The sequence below is a fragment of the Echinops telfairi genome, unplaced genomic scaffold, assembly GCF_000313985.2.
Source record: "Echinops telfairi isolate 266 unplaced genomic scaffold, ASM31398v2 ScPeMD7_7469;HRSCAF=8507_1, whole genome shotgun sequence".
Classification (NCBI taxonomy): Eukaryota; Metazoa; Chordata; class Mammalia; order Afrosoricida; family Tenrecidae; genus Echinops; species Echinops telfairi.
Genome location: NW_022111373.1, coordinates 34110629 through 34134766, shown reverse-complemented (window position 1 = coordinate 34134766; position 24138 = coordinate 34110629). Strand labels below are relative to the sequence as shown.

Below are 24138 nucleotides of genomic sequence, written 5' to 3'. Positions count from 1 at the left end.
GAGCAAGGGAATGTATATACTAAATGCCACACTGTATGTTTCTAACATATTATTATTAAAAATGTGTGAATATCAGTTTTAGAATAGTCCCTCTTTTGGATGCAATGATGTTTCTGAAACAGCTTTGTACAACCTACCCTGTGTTTAACATTTCATACAATATTATTGTTTTACTTTTCAGCAAATATGAAAAGAACGTGTTTTATTTCATGGGAGTAAAATATACTGCATACAAAAAAAAGATGGATTGACACAGTGTGGGCAATGATGGACTAAAACGTAACAATAATTATAAGGATGATGCAAAAGTGGCCGTTGTTTTCTTTTTCTTTTATACATAGGGTCCTTGTAAGTTGGAACTGACCTGATAGCACCTGACAGCAATAGCAGCACCAGGAAGTCCATTAATACAACTATTATCCAAATTTGCTCATGAACCAATAAAGCTACCGATAAGGAAATTGAATAATTCTAGCAAAATTTTCCATCTGAAACTGATCAACAGTTACACACCCTCGGTACATGCTGTTGTTCTTGTTGTCTGGTGCCGATATTTGGTTCTTACCCAGAAGGAAACACTGCCTAGTCCTGCACTGTCCTCACAGTGGTCTCACGTTTGAGCTGGTTGACAGGCTGCCTCTTTTTCACTGCCCTTCTACTCCACCAACGGTGACGTCCTCCTCCAGAAGCTGGGAGGACGAGACGCACTTGTTCCACACCTTTCCTTCTTAAATAGTCATATATACTAAATGAAAACTTACAGAACCACAAAAAGAAATAGATTACCAGAGTGGAAGAGAATTCCAAAACATGCAGAACTAAGTATTTGAAATATGCCAAAAGTAGCTAAGCATTAAGAAAAGGGTGGACTTTAGAAAAGAAGGATTTTGGATCGTTAGTTGTTAACTTTTGAAGAAATATTATATGTTCTGTTAGGTGTTGACTTGGTTCTGACTCATAGGCATCCTATTTTCCATAGAACAAAACACTGCCTTGTTCTGTGTCACCATTAGAATCCTTGATGTGTTCGGATTAACAAATTGATGCAGCCATTATGTCACTCCATCTCATGAATGGTGTTCCCTTTTCTTTCCTCTTATATGTATATGACTATTAGTGGTTCTGTTTTTCTAGATAGCCCAACCTCACCTAATGCTTAATTATCCAAGTCAGAGATTATATAGTCTGTTGTTTTGTATCTAAATGTCTGTTACTAAGAAGTTTGGGGGAAATTGTATCCTTTCATTAATATATCTCACACAAATCAGACTTTTCACATCTAAATTATGCCTTAAACTCATATAACTGCATTTAGAAATTTATCACTCAGATTTTTTTTTTTTTTTTTTTTGCTGAGGAAAGCTTGTCCACGACCATTGACTATTAAAGGAGAATGAAGCATAATTTAGAAGTCTTCTCATTGAGCATTGAAAACTAATCAGCATAGGAGTGGTATGCTTTTGTTTATATTCTTATTCTTAATGCAGACTGTTTGAGTAATAAAATCTTTTCTAGGATCTGATATCTAAAAATATGTTATGTCTGATTGCCTGACTTATGAAATTCAAATGTAATTATCTATAGAAATTTACTAAAATTTTGAAGAAAGAAGATAATCTTTTACCAAATGAGTGACTCTGAAAACTGGTATATAAATAGGATTCCCATCATAGAAATGACAACTTTAAGTTGTCTCATTTACTTTATTACATATTATTCAGTATAATCCATTTGATATTTGAGGTAAAGTTTTGTGACTTGAGATTTTTAAATCTATATAAAAATAGATACAAAACAAGAGCATAATATATATCATTGTAAGACTCATGAAAACAGAGAAGAAAAAAACAATAGGAATGTGAGTACACAGGTATAAATATCAACATTCATTTCCATTTAAAATTGGCCAAAAACATTACTGTAATTTTCTGTTAAATTAAACATGAAATATATATTAAATCAAGTAAAAGACTCATGGAGCCAATAAAAATAATCCTACTGCCAATTTAAGATTTATTAGTTCTCACATCATGGTCTTGCTTGATACTCGACCTCAGGAAGGAAACAAAGAAGATATAGGTACTATAACAAAATGTGGTGAAGAAATTAGATGGTGCCCTGCTACCAGATAAAATCATGTCTGGGGTCTTAAAGGCTGGTCTCCAAACAAGCAGCCATCTAAGTGAGATGTCAACTAAGTCAACCTGGAAGAAGCCCACCAACATCAGTCACTGAAGAATGGTAAATCATATAATCATAAAGGAGGAATTAGTATCAGAGACTAAATTGTGAAATCTGGTTTGCACAAGGCTGCAGATGAGAGTGGGAGCCCAAGGTACATTTGTCGGAATAACATTGATTGGAAATAAGCTTCCGGAAAACTCTCTCCACCCATAATTGAGGGATGGATGGAAGGAAAGTGCTTGTTAAGCAGAGTGCATTGGAAAGATGAGTAGAGAAGATCAAAGGGATCAACCTGACTGGAACAGCGAAAACATTGTCAGCAAATCCCGCCCCCACCCCCCACTCTGATGCATGCTGGACCTGATCTGGTTTTCAACATTTTCTGTATTTTTCGTTTGGTTTTTGTTTGTTTACATTAGGGTTTATCTCAGAGATATTATGTCATTGGGGTCACCCTCTTGAAGTTGTGTTATTTTTTTTCCTGTTTTTCAGTATATGAAACCTATAGGATTGATGGATCTATAGTGATAGCATGTAGAATAAGGGTATGGGGTAGGGAGGTGGGGGTTACATCAGTTGGGGCAGGGAGGGTAAAAGGGAGTCAAGGAGCCCAGGAAGGAAAAGAATGTTTAGAAACTGATTGTGGCAGCAATTGTAGAATACTGCTTGGCATGATTAAACTACAGAATGATATAGGTACTATCAATTTGTAATATTTTTAAAAAATAAGTAGAACTTATTTCTTAAGACCCAATATGGTAGACACTGGTTAATCTTTATAATTGATACAATGATTATATTCCCCTCCCCTTCCTCTTTCCTCAATGTAAAGTGAAAGATAAATTGGAAACGCAGCTGCATAGAAGCATGTCTACGAAATCCAACACAATGCAGTTCCAAGAGGCAGCTTTCTGATTTTCTTCTTCTAAGTACAGAAAGCAAAACAAAAAGAATAACTAGAGAAAAATGGGTTGTTTGGTTCTTAACAGCCCTTCAAAACATTATTACTTAAAATTGGACTTGTGATTAAAAAGAAAATAGTTTAAAATTGGATTTGCTATTAACAATCTAGAGAGTAGATACTCTGTATTGTTAATAGTGGAATAGCCATGTATTTGACAGTCGTTTGGGCTGAAAGTATTCATTACTAGTTTTCCCACCAGTTAACATGAATTGACATTCCTTTGTAGGATAATCAGTGTAGTTATATCTGTGAGCTCTACAGTGAACCAGAGGCTCTCAGTGACAGGAAAATTGTACTCGAGGGTAACAGATTGAGCAATTTCCAAATAAACCACACAGACAAAAAAAAGGTTTTATGCATTTCATTGTTGTTGTTTTGCATGTTTTAGCTTTTTAATTGTGAATTGGGTGAAGGTTTGTGTGTTAGACTGGGTTGACTAGAGAAACAAATCCAGTGTCACTCACACATGTGTAAGAAAGAGATTTATATCAAGAAGTAGTTGTATATCAGGAAAACATCCCAGCCCAGTCCAACATGAATCCATTTGTCTGACACTAGTCCTTAAGCCCCTCTTCAAACTCACAAAGTCACATGCAATGATACAGAATGCAGGAATATCACTGGCTGGTGGGTAAAAAGTCCCATGGACCCAATGGCAGTGGATGCATCTCCAAGGCTCTGGCAGCAACCAGGGTCTACCAGCAGGAAGGTGAAGGCAGAGAGAGAGGGGGGTGGTGGGGAGGTTCCTAGGCCCCTTCTAATGAGTAGGCCATGCCCACAAGGAGGTATCATCAGACTGTGACCTGGTTGACAGGTTGAATACCACCCCTACACTTTTTTATGTCTTCAAGTTGACATGAAATTATGCAACTACCACAGTTTGTAAAATAAATCTTTTTAAATTCAATAATTTACACATACTTTGTTTCATGCCACTAATCCCTACAAGGTAACATCACTCATTCTACTTCCTCACTGCGTATCCATTTCTATTCTTTATACTTCCTAAATTGTCCTGCTTTTTGGGTCCATTCAGTAAATGCTGTTCTTTCCATCTGGAATGGTTGATTACTCTAAGGAGTGTATCCTCCCTAGTGTCATTGTTCACCTTATAGACCTGTGTATTGTTGGGCTGAAAATTGAGCCATGGTGGTGAGCTTATTTACACACCTGAAAGGTGACATAGGGCCATAGTCTGGGTGGACAGGCTTTCCACCAATTTCTATGAAACTAGTAAGTCTTTTTTTTACTTTGAGGGGGATTTAAAAACCATCTTATTAACATATACTCCGTGTAAAATACTATTCAATCATTTAAATATATTAAAAGGAGTTTGTGATCATCACCACAATCAATTTTAGATAATTTTCTTCATTCTGGTACCTATTGTGATTAGCTCCCTATTTCCTCCAAACCTCCCTGTCATAACCTTAAGGATTTATTACTGTCCCTGCAGATTTCATATCCTGGATTGCATCTAATGAAAATCATACCCCCCAAAATGAAGTTTGGTGGAATTTTGAATAGCATAGCATAGTATGTATAAAGCATTCCTTGAAAATCATATTTGTTTTCTAAGAAGCAAAAGTAGTTAATTTTGTAAATATTTTTCTCCTAATGTGAATAAAAAGTGTCATTCACACAGAACTTAAATAATTATAATAATGGTTTTTAACTTTAAGTGTAAGTATTTAGTTTTAGTGAGTTCAGCATTGTAGTTCATATCGCCAAATGCTGAAATTGAAAATTTAACAATAAGATAATGAAATAATTTTTATGCAAACTATGATTATTTTAAAAGTAAATTATTAATGCACTACTAATAAGGAAGCTAAGACAAGAGCCTTAAGCCCAGGCTAACCAGTTAAACGTTTCTAAAAGCCCTAAGTCCCAAGTAAAATCATTACCCTTCCCACAAGTCAATTTTTCTCATTGAGCTGCTTAGTCATAAGAGTGCAAATGCTGGGTCTGTAGAGTTAAGTATCACTATCTAGCTCCAACTGCTTCAAGCTTGGATCCGAATCATCACGTAACATGTCTCTTCTGAATGTGTGAGGTGGTTAAGTACCCTATGTACATATATTTATATGTCGAAGTATTAAAGTAGCAGATGTACTTTGGGCCACTACTTAAGTCTTTCCCTCAACACAAGAACACTTTGTTCTAATAAGCTAGCACTGTGTGATACTCATCTTCCTGACATGATCGCTGAAGACAAAATGGGTGCATAAGCAAATGTAGTGAACAAAACTGATGGTTTCTGGCTATTACAAGAAATAGTATTTGGAGCCTTAAAGGCTTGAAGTTAAACAAGCAGCCATCTAGTCGGGAGGCAACAAAACCCACATGGAAGAAGCACACCAGCCTGTATGATCGACAGGATCATGTATCAGGTATCAGACCCAAAACAAAGAATCATATCTATGTGAATGAGAGGGCAACTGAGTGAAGACCCAAAGCCCATCTGCAGACAATTGAACATCCCCACACAGAAGGGTCACCTGGAAGGGATGAGCCAGCAGGGTACTGTATAGCACCCATGAAACACACAACTTTCCTCTAGTCCTTTAATGATTCCTCCCCCTACGTTCCCACTACCATGACCCCAGTTCTACCTTACAAATCTGGTTAGACCAGAGCATGTACACTGGTGCAGATAAGCGCTCTCGACACACAGAATCCAGGACAGATACACCCCTCAAGAACAGTAATAGGAGAAGCGATACGATGACAGTAGGGTGAAGGTGGGAGGAGAAGGGGGAAAAAGGGGGAACCAATAGCAATGATTGACGTATGACGACACCACCACCACCACCCCCGAGGGGAGGAACAACAGAAACATAGCTGAAGAGAGATAGCCAACAGCGTAAGATATGAAAATAATTAATAATAATATATAATTTATTAAGGGCTCACGAGGGTGGGAAGATGGGAGAGGGAGGGAGGGAAAACAAAGTAGCTGATACCAAGTGCTCAAGTAGAAAGAAAATGTTTTGAAAATGATGATAGCAACACATGTACAGATATGCTTGATACAATTGATGTATGGATTGTTATAAAAGCTGTAAGCGCAACCAGTCAAATGATCTCTAAAAAAAGGTTTTTTTTATTGCTTTCACAGCCCATCCTAGCAATAGTATTTTTTTCCCTAGCAAATGAAAAGTAAATGTTATTTTTTAGACTCTGATTACTTTCCATACTTTTTCATCATCTTTTGAAAGAGAGAGATGAACCAGGCTTTGATATCGAACCAGTTATGTTCCCTAAATGTTAAACTTATTTAAGTGTTTTACCCTTAAAGACATTTGGCGAACTGATTTTATGCCACCATCTGTTTTAGAGCTCCATCTTATTATCTTTGAGCAAAAATAATTCAGTGTTAAATTATAAAAATTATCTTCTAAGCTCTGAGTCCCTAACGCTAACTGGAGATGGACATTCCTTTTCAGTAGAGATAAATGGCAATATGCCTCTTGATGAGAGGAATACCAATTTTCTACCAGTGTTTGGATTTACCTGCGCTATCTTCAGTGCCGTTTGGATTCGCGTATCTTTCTCATGACGCTTTATTAACTGGAGTGTTTGCCAAATTACGTTTCTAAGACCGTCCTGCTCCTCATCTGCCCGAAGTTCCCAGGACATTTTCACCAGATTACATACTATCCCATAGTATCCAGTCCAGATCACTTGGTGACCTATTTAAAAAGAAACATTCATTGAGAAGATATACTTTTATTTGCCTTGCCAAGGAATGTTTGTATAAAAGAAGAAGAAAACATTTCTGATCAAATTTCATCGTAATATTCTAAGATCTTGAAATTCTCAGCCTTAGAAATTTCTGACCTTTTACAGCTTTTACACTTTTAATTTTAAAAGATTATTGATCATCTTAATACTTCTAACCATAAGAAAATCGAATTACACTTGAAAATATAATACATAATAAATTTAAAAGTTAGGCATATAAACTGTAGACTACACACTATATAAACTCTTGAAATTCAAGTATAGAAAAATTCTTGACACAATATGAACGCTTAGAATTATAATTAGAAATTAGAAAAATAGAGGAAAAATAACTTGCTGTGGTAAAATGTATCAAAGACTATGAAAAATGTGTTTTGAACAACAGAACCTACAATAGTGTTAACAAAGAAAACATACTGCTATAATTATAGATTAGATTATTATTTTTAAACAAAAGCAATTTATATCCATTAGAAATAAGAAGTCATTAATTCCGAGGAGGTAAAATAATCTAAGAGAATTTCTCTCCTAAACCCAACCCCAAACCCACTGCCATGAAGTCAGTTCTGACTTACAGCAATGCCATGTAGGGTTTGTGAGGCTGTGTATCTATAACTTCACTATTTTCTCTTGGAGAAGCTGGTGGGTCTGGAATGCTGACCCTGCAGTCAGCAGCCTAAGGGGTAGCCATTACACCACGAGGGCTCCTTCTAAAACTCATGTATAATTTACAATATTTTCAACATATAAATATAAATATATAATATATTGATAAGTGTTTAGTTAAAATGTATATAAAACTTATTCATCAAATACATGTGAATATTTTAAATATGTTGACAATATACTTCATAGATCTCATATGAATATATAATCTGTAAATTCATAATGAATAAATTCAAAATACATCATTCTAAATTAAAAAGAAATCATTTATAAGTTTATAATCCCAGTATGAATTCATAATTCATATACCCAGTATGAATGTATAAATATTTATAAACATATTGCATATAAAGTATAACTAGACATATATAAACATATTGTGTATTCATATTTATAATATATTTATAATAGTTATATAACATAAATTATATAGCTTTAAAAATATTTTTCCTTACAGAAATAAAAACACTTTTCTTTAATTTTTAAATCATTTTATTAGGGGCTCATACAACTCTTATCACAATCCATACATACATCAATAGTGTAAAACGCATTTGTACATTCATTGCCCTCATCATTCTCAAAACATTTCCTCTCCACTTAAGCCCCCAGCATTAGGTCCTCATTTTACCCCTCCCTCCCCGCTCCCCCCTCCCTCGTGAGCCCTTGATAATTTATAATTATTATTTTGTCATATCTTGCCCTGTCCGACGTCTCCCTTCACCCACTTTTCTGTTGTCCGTACCCAGGGAGGAGGTCACATATAGTTCCTTGTAATTGGTTCCCTCTTTCCAACCCACTCTCCCTCTACCCCATTGCTGCAGCATTTTACATTCCCACTAGCAATGCACAAACGTTCTAGTATCTCCACATTCTCATCAACACTTGTTTTTTTTCCATTTTCCAGTTAATAATCATATTAATTGGGGTGAATTAACATGCAAATATTTATTTTTTAATTGGAGAGTTCCTCCAGATCACACTATTATGCAGATAGATTTTGTCTTATCATCTATTATAATTTCAGGTTAATTTTTAACATAATTTCCATGTTTTCCATCATTCACTCTTTTGTGTTTTCTTTGTTGTCTCTCCCACCTCCAAACATTGAAAAAATGTATACTTCTAAAACTTAAAATGTATACTTAAAACTTATTTATTGGGGGCTCATACAACTCTTATCACAATCCATACCTATATCCATTGTGTCAAGCACATTTGAAAATTTGTTGTCATCATCATTTTCACAACATTTTCTATCTACTTGAGGCCTTAATATCAGCTCTTCATTTTCCCCCTCCCTCCTTCATGAACCCTGGATAAATTATTATTATTATTATTATTATTTCATGTCTTACACTGATTGATGCCTCCCTTCACCCATTTTTCTTTTGTCAATCCCCCTGGGAGGGGATTATATGTAGACCATTGTCATCGGTAAAATTAAAAAGTAAAGAAAAATGTTCATTTTACTTATTGCTTACTTATGTATCACATTTTTATTATACATTGATATTCAGGTAAAGATCATTCTGATTTAGGAAGATATTGGAAAAATAGTTTTGGAGAATAAAATAATATTGAGTGCAAAAGGGAGATGGAATTAGGTTAACCAAAGAGAAACATGAGAGTACTGAGTAAGTGAGGAGAAACAACTAAGAGAAGCAAGAGGAAGAGAAAGTTCAGAAACTGAGATAAAAAGCCTTTAAAGTCAGCGAAATCCCGCAGTGCATTTCTCTCTAAACCCTGGAAATAGTCAGTGTGCCATTGGATATAGCCAACACCCCTCTTGAATAAAGGTATCAACATAGAGTGGTAGGTCACAATTTCAACTTTTATAGTCCACTCCTTTCATTTTTTAAGAAATAATCAAGAATAACAATTACAACTATTAAATAGAGAACATCTTGGAATATTCTATTCCCTAATTCTAGTCCTCAGCCCAACTCTGCTAAGTAGATATTATTCGACTTCAAATAATAGATGGGAACATTAACACGTGAGCTTCAACTTGATTAGCAATTCCCCACCATCATATAGTTAGAGTCATAGCTCCAGGTAATGTTTGATCTAATCTTGTCCAGGCAGGAGAGTCTCTCCAATTGCATGCTTTTCTTTCAATCTCTACTTCCCATTCTATTATTGGAAAGGAACTGGCTGGAGTGAAATAAAGAGGAGATAGAAGAGAAATTGTATAAAAATTTTAGGAATGGTAGGAACACAATACAAAAGGATAAGGAAAAAAACAGTATTGCTACAGAAATTTAAAAAACATTTATTAAACCATAATATTAAATCTTGAAGTGGTTGTTTCTCCAACTATGTCTATAAACCTCTGAAGCGGGAGCTTACATGAGAGTATTGTGCAAGACCCAAAACTTGTTCATTGCAAGTGCCTTTTTCCAATAACCCAATTGGCAACTATGCACATGGCAACTATGCACTTTACCAGATGGAGTACACAGAATTCAAACTGACTACATCTGTGGGAAGAGCTAATCTCAATATCAGCAGGCAAAACAGGGCCAGGGCCTTGGTATAAAATCAATCACCTATTGGTCATATCGAGGTTCAAATAGAAGTTGAAGGAAATTAAAACAAATCCATTGCATTAGTTCACTTTTCAATGCACTCTGTCTCATAGCAAGACTATTCACATTCCTGGGCAGTGGCCAGAAGGTATTCACTGAGAACTTCACCCATGTGGGGACTCTGCAAATGAATTTGAGGCTTTAACTATCATTCACAGACTTCTGCAAACTCGGTGGTCAGAATTTAAGCACTAATCCCATTCCGTCCTTGGATTTTCTTATTTATAAGCCTCAGTTAACACTGGATGGTGTAATTCTTCCTGGTAGACTTAGCTGAACCTGACTAAGATGGCTGCTTGTTTTAAGAAAAGTCTTTAGACCCCAGGTGCTATTCTTTCTGATACCCGGAGCAGCTGATATCTTCACCCCTTTGCTGTAGCACTCATATGTTCGGTTATTTCTTCATGAGGGCAATATGAATTAGGGCAATGTCAGAAACACTAATTGTTCTTAGGCTATGGCTACAATTAAGTGCAAGCTCAAAATACATTCATACATTTACGTTTTGTATATGTGGCTGGTCTACTTTAGAAACATTATCATTTTATCAGGAAACATTATAAATCATCCTCTTGAAGCCTAGATAACTCTATTGATAGCATCATTAATTTAGCCAATGGTATATAATTTAAAATACTGTTGAGGAAAAAAAGCATACATGCATAGGGCAGCTTTTTAGACAAGAATGCATGGATCATTGAGTTGCAGAGATTAAAACTTAAGTGACTGGATGCTCTTTACATCGTAAACAATAAGGATTAGGGATAGAGCAAAAGTTCCAATAACACTCATTCACAAGGTAGAACTATACCTGCTGGACTAAGACATGCATTTTCATGACATACATATGTGACATGCCACAGATATATTTAAGGTAAATTCCAGTATGATTATTGGGTATTTCAAATCCATTTTTTGGTCATGGCCCAGGAGTGATGTGGTGCACTTTGAAAAGCGAGATTCTGAAGTACCAGTTGTCTGCTGCACACAACCTGAATCACGACAGGCTGGGTAGAAGCTGGGTCAAAAATGCCCAATTAGGACCATCATACTTAGTATATTCCCCCCCTTGCGGAATATATATAAGTAATATTATCATTCTTCTCCAAGTCAACTTACCACACCTGATTTCCCCACCGACAGAAGTGAAATCACCTTCTCCAAGACAGACATCCTGTCCCCACCTCTGGACTGGAACTACTCTAGTCACTCTTATAGGAGCGTCTATGGATTTAGGTTGACCGTTAAAACTTACTTTTGATTATAAAGTAGTTAAAGCATCTAGAACAATGATGAAATTAAGGAACTGAACAGAAATTTTCAAAGGCAGCCCAAGAAGACAGAAAATTATAGTAATTAAATAGACAAAGATCCGGTGCCAAAGCACACACAAGGTAGTTGGCTTTGTGAAGGACCCCAGGCTGGCCTCTCCTCCACAGTCAGGTCCAGGCTGGGCTCTCAAGTACAGAGATCAGACTTCCAGCAGGAAACAGGTTACGGGAAAAGCACCGGAGGTGGCTGCAGGGCACATCTCAGTCTCTGCCTGGCACCAGCAGCAGTACCAGAGACTTGTCTGGGGACATTGGGAATGGCAGAAGGCAGCAGGTCCCAAGCGTATGGAGGACAGTGGAGTCACCACCATGTGCTGGCCAACCAGTGGAAGCCACTTGTGATGTTCTGTGGTTCTTTTAAATAAATGGTAGAATCCCAATAGTTTTGAAAAAAAAAAAAGAAATAGACAAAGACCTAGAGTTTGAAAAACAAAAAGGAAGAACACAGTCAGCATATATCAACCTAAAAGAACTAAAGAAAAAATGCAAGCCTCAAGTTGCAATATTGAAAGATTCATGAGCAAAGTACCGAATTCCACAGGAAGCATCAAAAGGATACGATGGACGTAGCACACAGCCATTGTACCAGAAAAAACTAGACAACATTCAGAGATTGCAAGACTAGCACTTCAACAATCAATGGAAGTAAAGGAAGCAGTCCAAGTTGCACTAAAGGCAACACATAGAAAATGTTTTGGAAAAGATGATGGCAACATATGTACAAATATGCTTGATACAACTGATGTATGGAATATTATAAGAGTTGTAAGAGCCCCCAATAAAATTATTTTTTTTTAAAGAAGCAAAGCTCCAGGAAATGACAGAATAAAATATAAAACTTTCAAGGAGCTGATGAAGCACTGGAATCATTCACTCACATATGCAAAGAAATGCAGAAGACCTGGTCAAATGATTGGGAGAGATTCGCACTAACATTCATTCCAAAGAAAGTTGACTCAAAAGAATGCACATATTATAAAACAGTATCTTTTAATACACATGTAAATAAAATTTCTAAAGATGATTCAACAATGATTGCAATATACATTGACAGAGATTGGCTGAAAATTCAGGTTGGATTCAGAAGAGGATATAGCACAAGGGATAACACTGAAAATGTCAGCTAGCTCTTGGAAGAAAGCAGAGAATCCTTGAAAGATGCTACACAGGCTCAAACATAACAGCAATTGTGACAATGGCACAGGACTAGACAGTGTTGACTTCTGTTGTCCATTAGGGTGCTATGAGTTGAAACCAACTCAATTGCATTCACAAAAACATGTATGAGTTAGAACCCAAGTAACAGTACTTTTTGACTCACCATCATATGTACAATTGCCAATCTTATAGTATCTTTTACTCCTTCACTTGCTGGTGCTTTAGGAAAGCATAGGTTCAAATATGAAATTTTGATTAAGCAAAAAATTCTTTGGAAATAAAGTTTCTCTGTAATAAGAACTATTAAAACTCTATTATTAGTTAAAACTGATACACTGGAATTTTTTAAATTATATGTAAATATAAAACTGATTTTTTTACCAAAAGTTTGAAATATAACCCATCAATGGGATGCACATTTTAAACCTATTTTATGCAGATTTATCATTAATTTCGAGAAATTAAGGAGACTTCGAAGAGTACACTAACAATCCACATTTCAGGATACAGCATATGAGCAAGAACTAATGGTGCTGAAGGAAGACATTCAAGCTGCACTGAATGTATTAGTGAAAAACAAGTCACCAGGAATTTAGGGAATGCCAATTGAAATGTTTTAGAAAGCTGAAGAACCACTGAAAATACTCACGCATCTATGCCAGGAAATTTGGAAGACAGCTACCTGGCTAACTGACTGAAAGAGATCCATATTTGTGCCTGTTTCAAAGAAAAATAACCAAAAGAAGCCTCAAACTATAGACTGATATCACTGATATCTCACACAAGTAAACTTTTTTTAAATCATTTTATTAGGGGCTCATACAACTCTTATCACAATCCATACATACATCAATTGTGTAAAGCGCATTTGTACATTCATTCTCAAAACATTTCCTCTCCACTTAAGCCCCCGGCATTAGGTCCTCATTTTTCCCTTCCCTCCCCGCTCCCCCCTCCCTCATGAGTCCTTAATAATTTATAAATTATTATTTTGTCATATCTTGCCCTATCCGACGGCTCCCTTCACCCACTTTTCTGTTGTCCGTCCCCGCCCTGGGTTCCCTGTATTTCCAGTTCCTGTCTGTACCAGTGTACAGTACATCCTCTGGTCTAGCCAGACTTGCTAGGTAAAATTCGGATCATGATAGTGGGAGCGGGGAGGAAACATTTAGGAACTAGAGGAAAGTTGCATTCTTTGTCATTGCTACATTGCACCTTGACTGGCTCGCCTCCTCTCCGAGACCCCTCTGTAATGGGATCTCCAGTGGCCTACTAAAGGGCTTTGGGTCTGCACTCCGTACTCCCCCCATCATTCACTAAAGTAAACTTTTATTTAAGATCATCCAACAACGGTTACAGCAGCATATCGACAGGGAACTGCCAGAAGTTTGGGCTGGATTCAAAAGAGGACATGTAACGAGGGATATCATTGCTGATGTCAGATAGATCTTGGTTCAACGCAGAGAATACCAGAAAGATGTTTACTTATGTTTCATCAACTATGCAAAAACATTAAAGTGTGGATAATAACAGAATAATAATAAACAGATAATAAACTGTGGATAATCTTGAGAAGAATTGGAATTCATTGTGCTCCTTCAGAACTCGTACATGGATCAAGGGGCAGTTTTGCAAACAGAACAAGGAAGTAGTGCCTGGCTTAAAAACAGGAAAGGTATGCGTTAGGGTTATATCCTTTCACCGTACTTGTTCAATCTATATGTTGAGCAAATAATCAGAGAAGTTGGATTATATGAAGAATGTGGCATCAGCGTTGGAGGAATGCTTATTAACTATGCACCCACTGGCCTTTGATATACCTGTATTCTCCATCATTAATCTGAAGAGGGATTTATGGACTAGTATCAGATTTATGGACTTGATTTGGACTGGGCTGGGATGTTTTCTTGATATCTAATTACTCCTTGATATAAAGCTCTTTCTTACGTGTATATGAGTATCAATTAATTTGATTCCCTAATCAATCCACCCTAACAGGTAGAGAATTAGAGAAGAAAATCATGAAGATGGAGAGTGAATGTTTGTCTGATCTCTGCCTCATGGCACTCTTTCTTCTCTGGCTAGCTGGAGGTCAGATATGACCATGCAGTTTCCTAGTTTTTTTCCTGGAAAGAACATGGGAAGTTCAAATTCTGATTTTTTTTAAAAAGTATTATTGTTGCCTTTGGCTATTCCTGTCTCAAATTGTGAAAATGAATGCTTTTAAGCTAAGGAGGAAAAATGGCCCCTTGACCTTCTTCACTGAGGACCATGCTGCTTAGTCAAAATGGCTGATGGAAGGTCAAAATCGTTGACAGAAGGCCCTGCTCTTGCTTCATACAGTCAGAGGACTAAGGCCATATTGCATATTTTAAATAGTTAAATAGTTTAAAGAAGAAAGGATTGAATTTGACTGTTTTAAGTTTAGATAAGAAAATTTCGTTTAGATAAGAAAATTTAGATCAGTGGTTCTCAACCTGTGGGTCACAACCTCTTTGGACTTCAAATGACCCTTTCACAAGGGATGCCTGATTCATAATAGTAGCAAAATTACAGTTATGAAGTAGCAACAAAAATAATTTTATGGTTGGGGGGTCACCACAATATGAGGAACTGCATTAAAGAGTCACGGCATTAGGAAGGTTGAGAACCACTGATTTAGATTGATAAGGATTGAATTTCACTCTTTTAAATAGGTGTTTAGGCTCTGACTCTATCATATTTATACTGATTGCTTCTGCTTATTGTTATCGATTTAATGATTGACAGAAAAGATTATTGGAAAGTATGAAAATAGAGAGTTTGTAAGCCAACTTGCCTTCAGCCATTAAATTAGATCTTTAAATGGGTGTAGGACACACCTATACTCCAGCTTCTATGATTATTTGCTCAGAATACAGATTGAATACATATGGTGAGAGGATACAACTCTGACACACATATTTCTTCATTTTAAAACATGCAATATTATCTTTCTCTGTTCTTGTACTCTTGTACTCTTGATGCCTGTACAGGTTCCTCATAAGCACAATGAAGTGTTCTGGTATTCTCATTTTCTCTAGGGTCTCCATAGTTTGTGGTTGTACATGGTGGTCTGTGTGTTGCTGTGATGCTAGAAGCTATGTCACTGGTATTTTCAAATACAGCAGAGTCACCCAAAATGAACAATTTTCAGTAGAGCTTCCAGACTAACAGCAGACCACAGAGAAAGGAATAAGCTATCCAGGTCAGAGGAATTAGTCACTGAAAAGCTAATGAATAGCATCAGACAATGACTAGCAAAAGAAAATCACTGGAGACATGGAACCAAGTGGGTTGAGTAATTTTCCACCCAGATTAAGGGCCCCTCGGACTGAACTACGCAAGTAATAAAAACATCTCCAGATGTGCCTAACCACTTAACCAAGAGAAATACCATTCCCCAGTCTCTGCTAATCTAGCTTGTAAATCTTCCCACTTGCAGGGGTTATTTTTTCAGCTACAGACAACAATTTGGTGCCATCTGGATCCAAGAATATGTACCAGGAAAGTAGCATGGCTTTCAAATAACATCGGAATATTAAGGCTCCTCTCAAGGAATGAAAATTGACCAGAACTGCATTATTTATGCTATTAAGAGCCACTTTAGAAGTGAGGAGCTTGTTAATTAATGCACAGAAACCACCATAAATCCTTACATATTTTGAACTTTCTCTTTCCCATAGATTTAAAAACTCCCCAACCACTTTTTTTTGTTCCCAGATGGAAAGTGTGTTGAAAGGAATCTCATTTTCTCCTTAGTTGTTTTAAGTAATACACTACACTAGCTCTATACCATGACTCTAAATTATTCTTTACTGTAGGACAGTGGTAAGCTCATTGTGATCAATAGCAGACAAATGGTGGAATGTCCTCTGTGAGGAGATGATATTTAAGTTATCATCTGAAAAATGAAAAAAAGTAGAGCATTCAAGAAAATAGTTTCCACAAAAGAAATGCAAACTACAAAGGCCTTGGGCCTGGAGTAGTTGACAGTTCAGATAAATAGAAGATAATACAGAATGTACGTGACTAAATTTAGAGCTGTATACCCTTTGTAAGTGCATGTTCACAATAATCATGACCAATCTTGTAGGCCATAGAAAAGAATTTAGATTTTACTCTTTGTGTAATGAAAAGCTATCAGAATATCTGAAACTTAACAACTGATAAAACCTGCTCCATGTTTTAAAGAAGAGCTTTAAAAATTGGAAGGAAATCATTTCTAAAAGATATGAGGGCAATAAGGAGATTTTTGAATTTTTACAGTAATCTAGGATAACAGTGATGATTGCTTAGACTGTAGATCACTTTGATCTGATATCAAAGTGATGGTTGTACAGTAATCTAGGATAACAGTGATGATTGCTTAGACTGTAGATCACTTTGATCTGATATCAAAGTGATGGTTGCTTGGGCTTGGGGTGTGCAATAAATAATTAACTTCACCCAAAGGCAGGGTTAAGCTAACCCTCTCAGTTCTTGGGAAGTTAGCCCTAGCCTTTGGAAGGCCCTATGGGACAGGAAAGTCTTTGTTTACATGGAGGTTTTGGGCAAAACTAGATAGTTTAAGATAAGAATGTGGTTCATGTCAGGGAAGCTTTAGACCACATCGTATCAGCCAAGTTGTTGGAGAGATTGGAGACTTAAGTTAGTCAGGTTAAAAAAAAAAGTTACATTGTGAGCAGTGAACTATGTCAATGTGACTGCTCTCCAATAAGATTTTAGGACACCAAAGTTCAAGAACGCTTACCAAGTTGGTAATACTCTGTGTATATCGTCACACGTTGTTGGTGAGAGAAGTAGAGTGTCTAAGAACTCTGAGGAACAAACAACCAGAAGTTCCAGACTTAATACATCCAGAAATTTTCCCTCTACTGATTTTATTCTGTAGTTTTTCAATGTAAGGAAATGTAGCCATTTATTTTCATTGCAGGACTCCTCACAATAGCAAAAAGATAGAAATAACCACAATGCACACCAACCCATGAATGAATAAACAAATTAGGGTGCATACACACAGTGGAATATTATGCAACATTTAAAAGTAACAAAGAATTTGCAAAACATGGATGGACCTGAAGGATATAATTTTAGGTGAAATTAGTCAATCACAAAAAGACAAATATTGGATGAGACTACTCTTATTATAAAATGTCAACAAAGTTCACACACACAAAAAAACATTCTTTGAATATTACCAGAGGTAGGAGGACAAGAAAATGTAAATCACAAATTAGAGAGTGAATACATATTAACTGATGTTAAGTGAAAGGTAATGTATAGTAAGAGGAGAATCAGAACAAGGTGTTCAAGGCAAAGGAAGACACCGGGTGGAGAACAAGCGTTAATCACAACAAAGATAATTATAACACATACAATCTTGTAATAACAATAATCTACAAGTGGATACACAGACAGACAGACATGAAAACTACACAGGTGTAGAAAGATGATTGGGACCATATCCAGAAATATGTGTATAACAAAGGATATTTCCCCACATAATCTGCAACTATATCTACATAGTTCTACATAGCAGCACACAGTGTGCCATGTTGTAAAAGTTCTTAGCCTTCACCAAGCATGTTGAGGGAATGAGTCCCTGAGGGACAAGGCTCAGGACCATAGCTGTGGGAGACATTGAGGACAACATAACATGGTCCACAAAGAAAATGTTCGACATTTCACATTGGTGTGTTCAACTGGGGTCTTAAAAACTTGTGAGCAAACATCTAACGTACAACTGTTAATCTCTCCCTATCCAAAGCAAAGAAGAGTGAATACAAGTAAAAACAGATGGAAACAAATATCTGAAGAACTAATGGATCATGCAAATATTAGTCTCCATGACCCGGAAATAGTCCTAGCAGCTGTCCAGTGATTACACTACTGACCACTCTGAAAGGGATCACACTAAAAGGTTCTGGGGAGATTAGAAGAAGATCAAAACCACAAAACAAAAATAGTGTCATTGGTCTGATTAGAGACTGGTGGAACCTTGAAGTCACCCTTCAAGCCTGGAACACAATTCATTCTCATGATTTATCTCTCACCCAAACAATAAAATGGCTTTTAAGTGAACAATAACACCAGGGAATTGTATACTCATTGCAACAATTAAACATACAAGATCAAAAGGGCAGCAATTACTCAAAGATAAATCCATACGGCACACAAGGATAAGGCCAAGATACAAGAAAACAGGAAACTCAGGTATGAAGTAGGATAAGTGTGTTACATTAAGGATTCCAATCAACATCAAGAATCTAAGTGTGTATTAACTGCTGAAAGGGTTAAAAAAATTGCACGGCAGCCTTTCACCCAAATCACAAAAACTTTAAATTTAAAAAGAATGATTGTGATCACTATAAACAAACCTAGGAAAGTTATTTTTTAGATTCGTCAACTTACTTTAAATTTTACTAGGCTAAATTCTACTACCAAGAAATATAAAAGGCCCTGTCTTTTGAATCTTAGGGGGAAGAAAAAGACAAAAACCAAAAATGTCAAAGATGCTTTTGAAGCATAAATAAAGGAATACCTTTATATTTATAAGTATGTTACAACATACCAAAAAAAAAAAAAACTTTTTAAAATCCAAAATCTCAAGTACTAAGACACTGAGAGATTAGGAAAGTTATCTACTGTTTTCAATAGAGGACCTGACACTCATCCAAAATTTTCAACACCAAGTCCCATCTTCATATACAGGTGTCTCCCTTTGAACAATTTTGTTGCCTTTGTCTCTCTACCTCTTACATAAATTCTTTATCACCCTATGCATTTGGGGGCCTTCTACTACCACACTTTATGCGAATAATACGCACATTATACATACACCCACACCAATAATATACACTATATACGTATATATATATATATATATGCGTATATACATATACGTATATAGTGTGTATTATTGGTGTGTGTGTGTGTGTGTGTGCGTGTGTACGCCAGCCATAAAAACTCCTTGCAAATTATTTTGATAGGCATGCTATGTATATTATCCAAATGTGTGGATGTGTTGTTTATGTGGGCACATTATTTGCAAGAGCTATGAAATTCCTTTCAAGCAGCAAGACTTTAGAAGTGCCTTTGATGTTACATGTTGGGCTATGATTCACGTGGTGGGCAGTTCAAAACCAGCAGCTCTGCTGCAGAAATACGGGGCTTGCTACTCCCTTAAAGAGCTACAGTCTCAGAAACTCTCAGGGGGTCGCACCCAGTCAATGAGTCTGCGTTGACTTGTGGCAGCGAGTTCGGTAGTTTGGTTTTTACACTCTGAAGTAATTCTGCACCCAAAGCCTTAAGAAATGTGTGGAGCAAATGCTGAACTACTGTGGTAGATCAAATTAGAGTTTGCTGTGTCCTTGAACATATAATCAGGTTATTCTTAATGGATGGGAGAGGAAGAGAGGAAAATGACTCTAGGGTATTACTATTCATTTCTAGCACAAATTAAATGACAGAAAAAACTCAGTCTGAATCATCTCTAGAGGATCATAACGTAATTCTGATCCATATGACAGAAGTTACATGCTCCCAGTGAGCTATTTTAGTTAATGTATACACATTGTTTCTTAATTAATTTAGATAGAAATAGAACATCTATGCTATTGTTATTATTGCTTTGTCCTCTGCTAAGACACATTATTACAAAACATTGATTTTTAAAATGACATGTTTCAATGTACAGTGGCACAATAACACTTTTGGAAATAATTGCTAAATTCTAGTTCACAGGTCATTTCCCATTATTCTTAGCTATGGATGAATTTTAGACCATAGTATCAAGGATATACAACTTTGTATTGTTTATACTTCCAAACTGTAAAAATAATGTTCCTGTGAGATTCTCAGCTCCTTCCTCTTACAAGAACTTTATATGGTCAATGCGTTTTGACTAAAAAAAAATCTAGCATTCTGTTTTAGCCTGATCCAATCAAAGAGAATCGTAGTAGCTATACCAGGGAATAAAAGAGAGAGAGAGTAGGAGCCCTTTAAACATGTACAGAGCTACAATGGAATTTATTTATAGACATAATACATTTCATGAGAAGCCCAGTAATCTGTCGGAGCTTTTAAGAAATCACATTAATTCTTTCCCCTTCTTATAAATTCTAGTGACCAATGATCTGCCTCTGCCATCATTCCAGACTCAAAGCTCTTGGACAGCACCCCAGACAAGCCTCCAGTCAATGAATGTGAAGGAAGAATGCCTGCAGCAGCCCCTCATTTAGTCCCCTAAGCTCATTAGGGCCCAGTGTCAGGGCCAGTTTCCTAGCAAGATAACCCCAAAATCCAAACTCACTGCCATAGAGGTGATTCCAACTCACAGTGACCCTCCAGGACAGGGTAGAATTGCCAAGTGAGTTTCTGAGACTATATGTCTTTAGATCAATATCATTAATATCACCTGCAAATAAAATTTTGCTGATTACTCAACAACATTTGGAGCAGCATATTGATGAGAGCTGTCAGAGGTTCATGATAAATGCAGAAAAGGTTGAAATTGTCAAAGAGTTTGTCTTGCTTCGGTCCTCAATCAGTATTCATGGAAATAGCACTCAAGAGATCAAAAGAGGTAAATGAGTAAATTTGATGCACAAGACCTCTTGAAGTATTGAAAATCAAGGATGTTACTTTAAGGACTAAAGGTGCACCTGACCCAAGTGATGGTATTTTCCATTACCTCACATGCATGTGAAAGTTAAACTTTGAATAAGGAAGACCTAAGAAGGATTTATGCATTTGAATTGTGGTCCTGGAGGAGAATATTGAAAGTACCATGGACTGCTAAAAGAACAAACAGATCTGTCTTGGAAGAAGTATGACAAGACTATTCCGTAAAGCCCAGGATCATGAGACTTTGTCTTACATATTTTAAGCATGTTGCAGGAGAGAGTAGTCCCTGTGGAAGGACATCATGCCAGGTAAGGTATAGGAGCAGCGGAAACGAGGAAGACCGTCAGTAAGATGGCCTGACACCGCGGCCGCCACAGGGAGCTCAAGCACGGAGCAGTGTGAAGATGGTGCAGGACGGGTCGGGCTTTGTTCTCTTGTGTCCGCTATGAGTTGAAACTGACTGGATGGCCCCTAACAACAACAATGACACTCTTTACTGAAGAATTTTATGATATTATTTTTGATATAATGTTATGACATAATGTCAAAACGACAGCTTTGGAATCCTTGAGGGACTCTAATTGTATTCCTTTTCATTATTCTTTGTGTTTAGGGAACAAAAGTAAGTTTTTAAAAGGATGATTAGGGTTGTAGGGTGGATGGGGTACGGTTTCCCCATGATCTTGTAGGACAGCTCTTGCTACCCGTGAAGAAGGAGCACTGATGTGATGGGGAGTGAATGCAACTTTTCTCTCCTTATTCCCACATTATTGTCATGCTTCATTTTTAAAGCATCTTTCCTGATTAGCATTCATTCATAATCATTCCATGCATCAAGGAAATCTATCAAGGTTGGTGTTGCCGTCAGGTGCCATTGTGTCGGTTCCACCCATGGTGATTCCATGCACACTGGAACAGAACACTGCCGAGTCCTGTGCCATCCTCACAACCTACTCATCTGAAGTCTCCCACTGTAGTCCTCACCAAGTTCAGAGCAGATCATGCCTAGAATTTAACTGGCTTAGCAGACCCTTAGAAACCCTACTCTCATTGAACCTTTCTCTGAAGGCATCCTACAGACTTATAAAAGTTTAGATATATAAAATGAAGATTTCAAGAAAAATGTAAATGAAGGAAAATAAGAAGGATATATTTTCCTGTTTCTAACTATTGAAAGATAACTGACTTTAAAAGAAATAAAGTAGTAACAACATACTGAGAATGTTTAATACATTTAAAATAAAAGCATATGAAAAAATAGCACATAACATGAGAGAATTGGAATACAGTGTGGCATGGGTTTGACATGTGATGCAATATAGTATTTTTGAAGATAAAATGTGAAGAAATAATGATGTATACACAAAACTCTATGGAACACATTGAAAATTAAGAGGGGCATGACTAATAAGCAAATTATAAAGGTAAAATCCAATAATAACAATAATTTTTTAAGATGCAAAAAAGAGACAAATGTAAATTAATTAATGAGATGGTAGATTAAATCTAACTATATCAACAACCACATAAAATGTACATAGACTAAAATAAATGAAAAGGCAGACTGCCAGGCTGAATTAAAAAAAATCCAAATATGTTGATTACAAAGCATTGAAAGCACTGAAAATATAACAAAAAGATATGTTAAAAGTAAAATAATAAAAAATGAAATACTATGCTAACACTCATCAAAATTAACCTGAGTGAGTCTATAAGTGTCAGACAAAATAGACTTCAAACCAAAGAATATGACTAGATATACAGAGAAACATCACATGATGACAAGGGACTATGGCTCAAGAGCATGTAACACTATGATGTCAAAACACAATACAAAAATGTATACAACTGAAAGGGAAAAGAAAAATGTCACAATGATACCAAGACTTCAAACTTAAGCTCCCACTAATCTGTAAAAACAAGTAGACAGAAAAATCAGGGTATATAAAACCTACATAACTTTGCTAACCAATTTGACATAATAGACATTTATAGAGCATTCCATTTAAGAACAGAACAGTCTGCTTTAAACATAAACCAACTGTTATCATTAAACTAAATTGTCTCAAAGTTGTGTTGAAATGATAACCCTTGTACCAGTAAATGTGACCTTTTTTAGATATAGTTCTCCTTTGTTATCAACTACTTTGGTAAGGTTATATTGTAGTAGGGTGAATCCTGATCCTCTCTAATTGACAGTCTATAAAAATAGAGAAAGACAAAAGGATAGGAGTACATTTGAGGAAGACAGATGCTATGAGAAGATGCATCACTAAGCCAGTATTGGTGAGAAACACTGAGGTAGTTAGTTGATTGGGGTGTGTCCATTGTTTCTAAGGGCTCAATATCCTCCTCTTCTGGATCATCAGCCCATATGTTCCCGTCCCATGTTTCAGGGTCCCAACTTTTCCCAATCAATACCCTCACTTTGGTATCAGACACTGATCTAGATTTGTAATTCAGCTGCCTTTGTAATTCAGCCACTCGCATAATGCGACTCTGGACCTGGTTCTCAGCAATGTCTGCTGTTTCACTAGCGGAGAGAAGGCTCTCCTTTGTAGCACAGACGGAAGCTTTCAAATCTGTTAGTCTGCACCTGAGGCACACTTCTGAGGCTCTGAGACCATCCCTCTCCTCAATCCACACCTGAGCAGATTAGCCAAACTATTCAAGTTGATGTGCCAGGTGGGGCTGCATCCGTAGCATTGCCTGAGGGAGATGCCTTCCAAGATATTGCTGAGAGCACGCAAGAAACACCCTCACCACCAATTATTTCCGCTAGATTTGTCACTAAAATAAAGTCTCAGAAAGCTCCTAAAGGTGAGGTTCAGATGATTACCCAAGAAGAAGC

General features: G+C 36.6%; 1 protein-coding gene across 1 annotated transcript in view; it reads right to left on the bottom strand.

The window, feature by feature from the left end:
- TMEM232 (transmembrane protein 232) overlaps nt 1–24138 on the bottom strand; it is a 223444-nt gene that overhangs the window by 120221 nt on the left and 79085 nt on the right. Inside the window, exon 11 of the mRNA XM_045285061.1 lies at nt 6665–6843. Within this exon, the coding sequence (XP_045140996.1) occupies nt 6665–6843 (179 nt within the window). The remainder of the gene's footprint in view (nt 1–6664; nt 6844–24138) is intronic.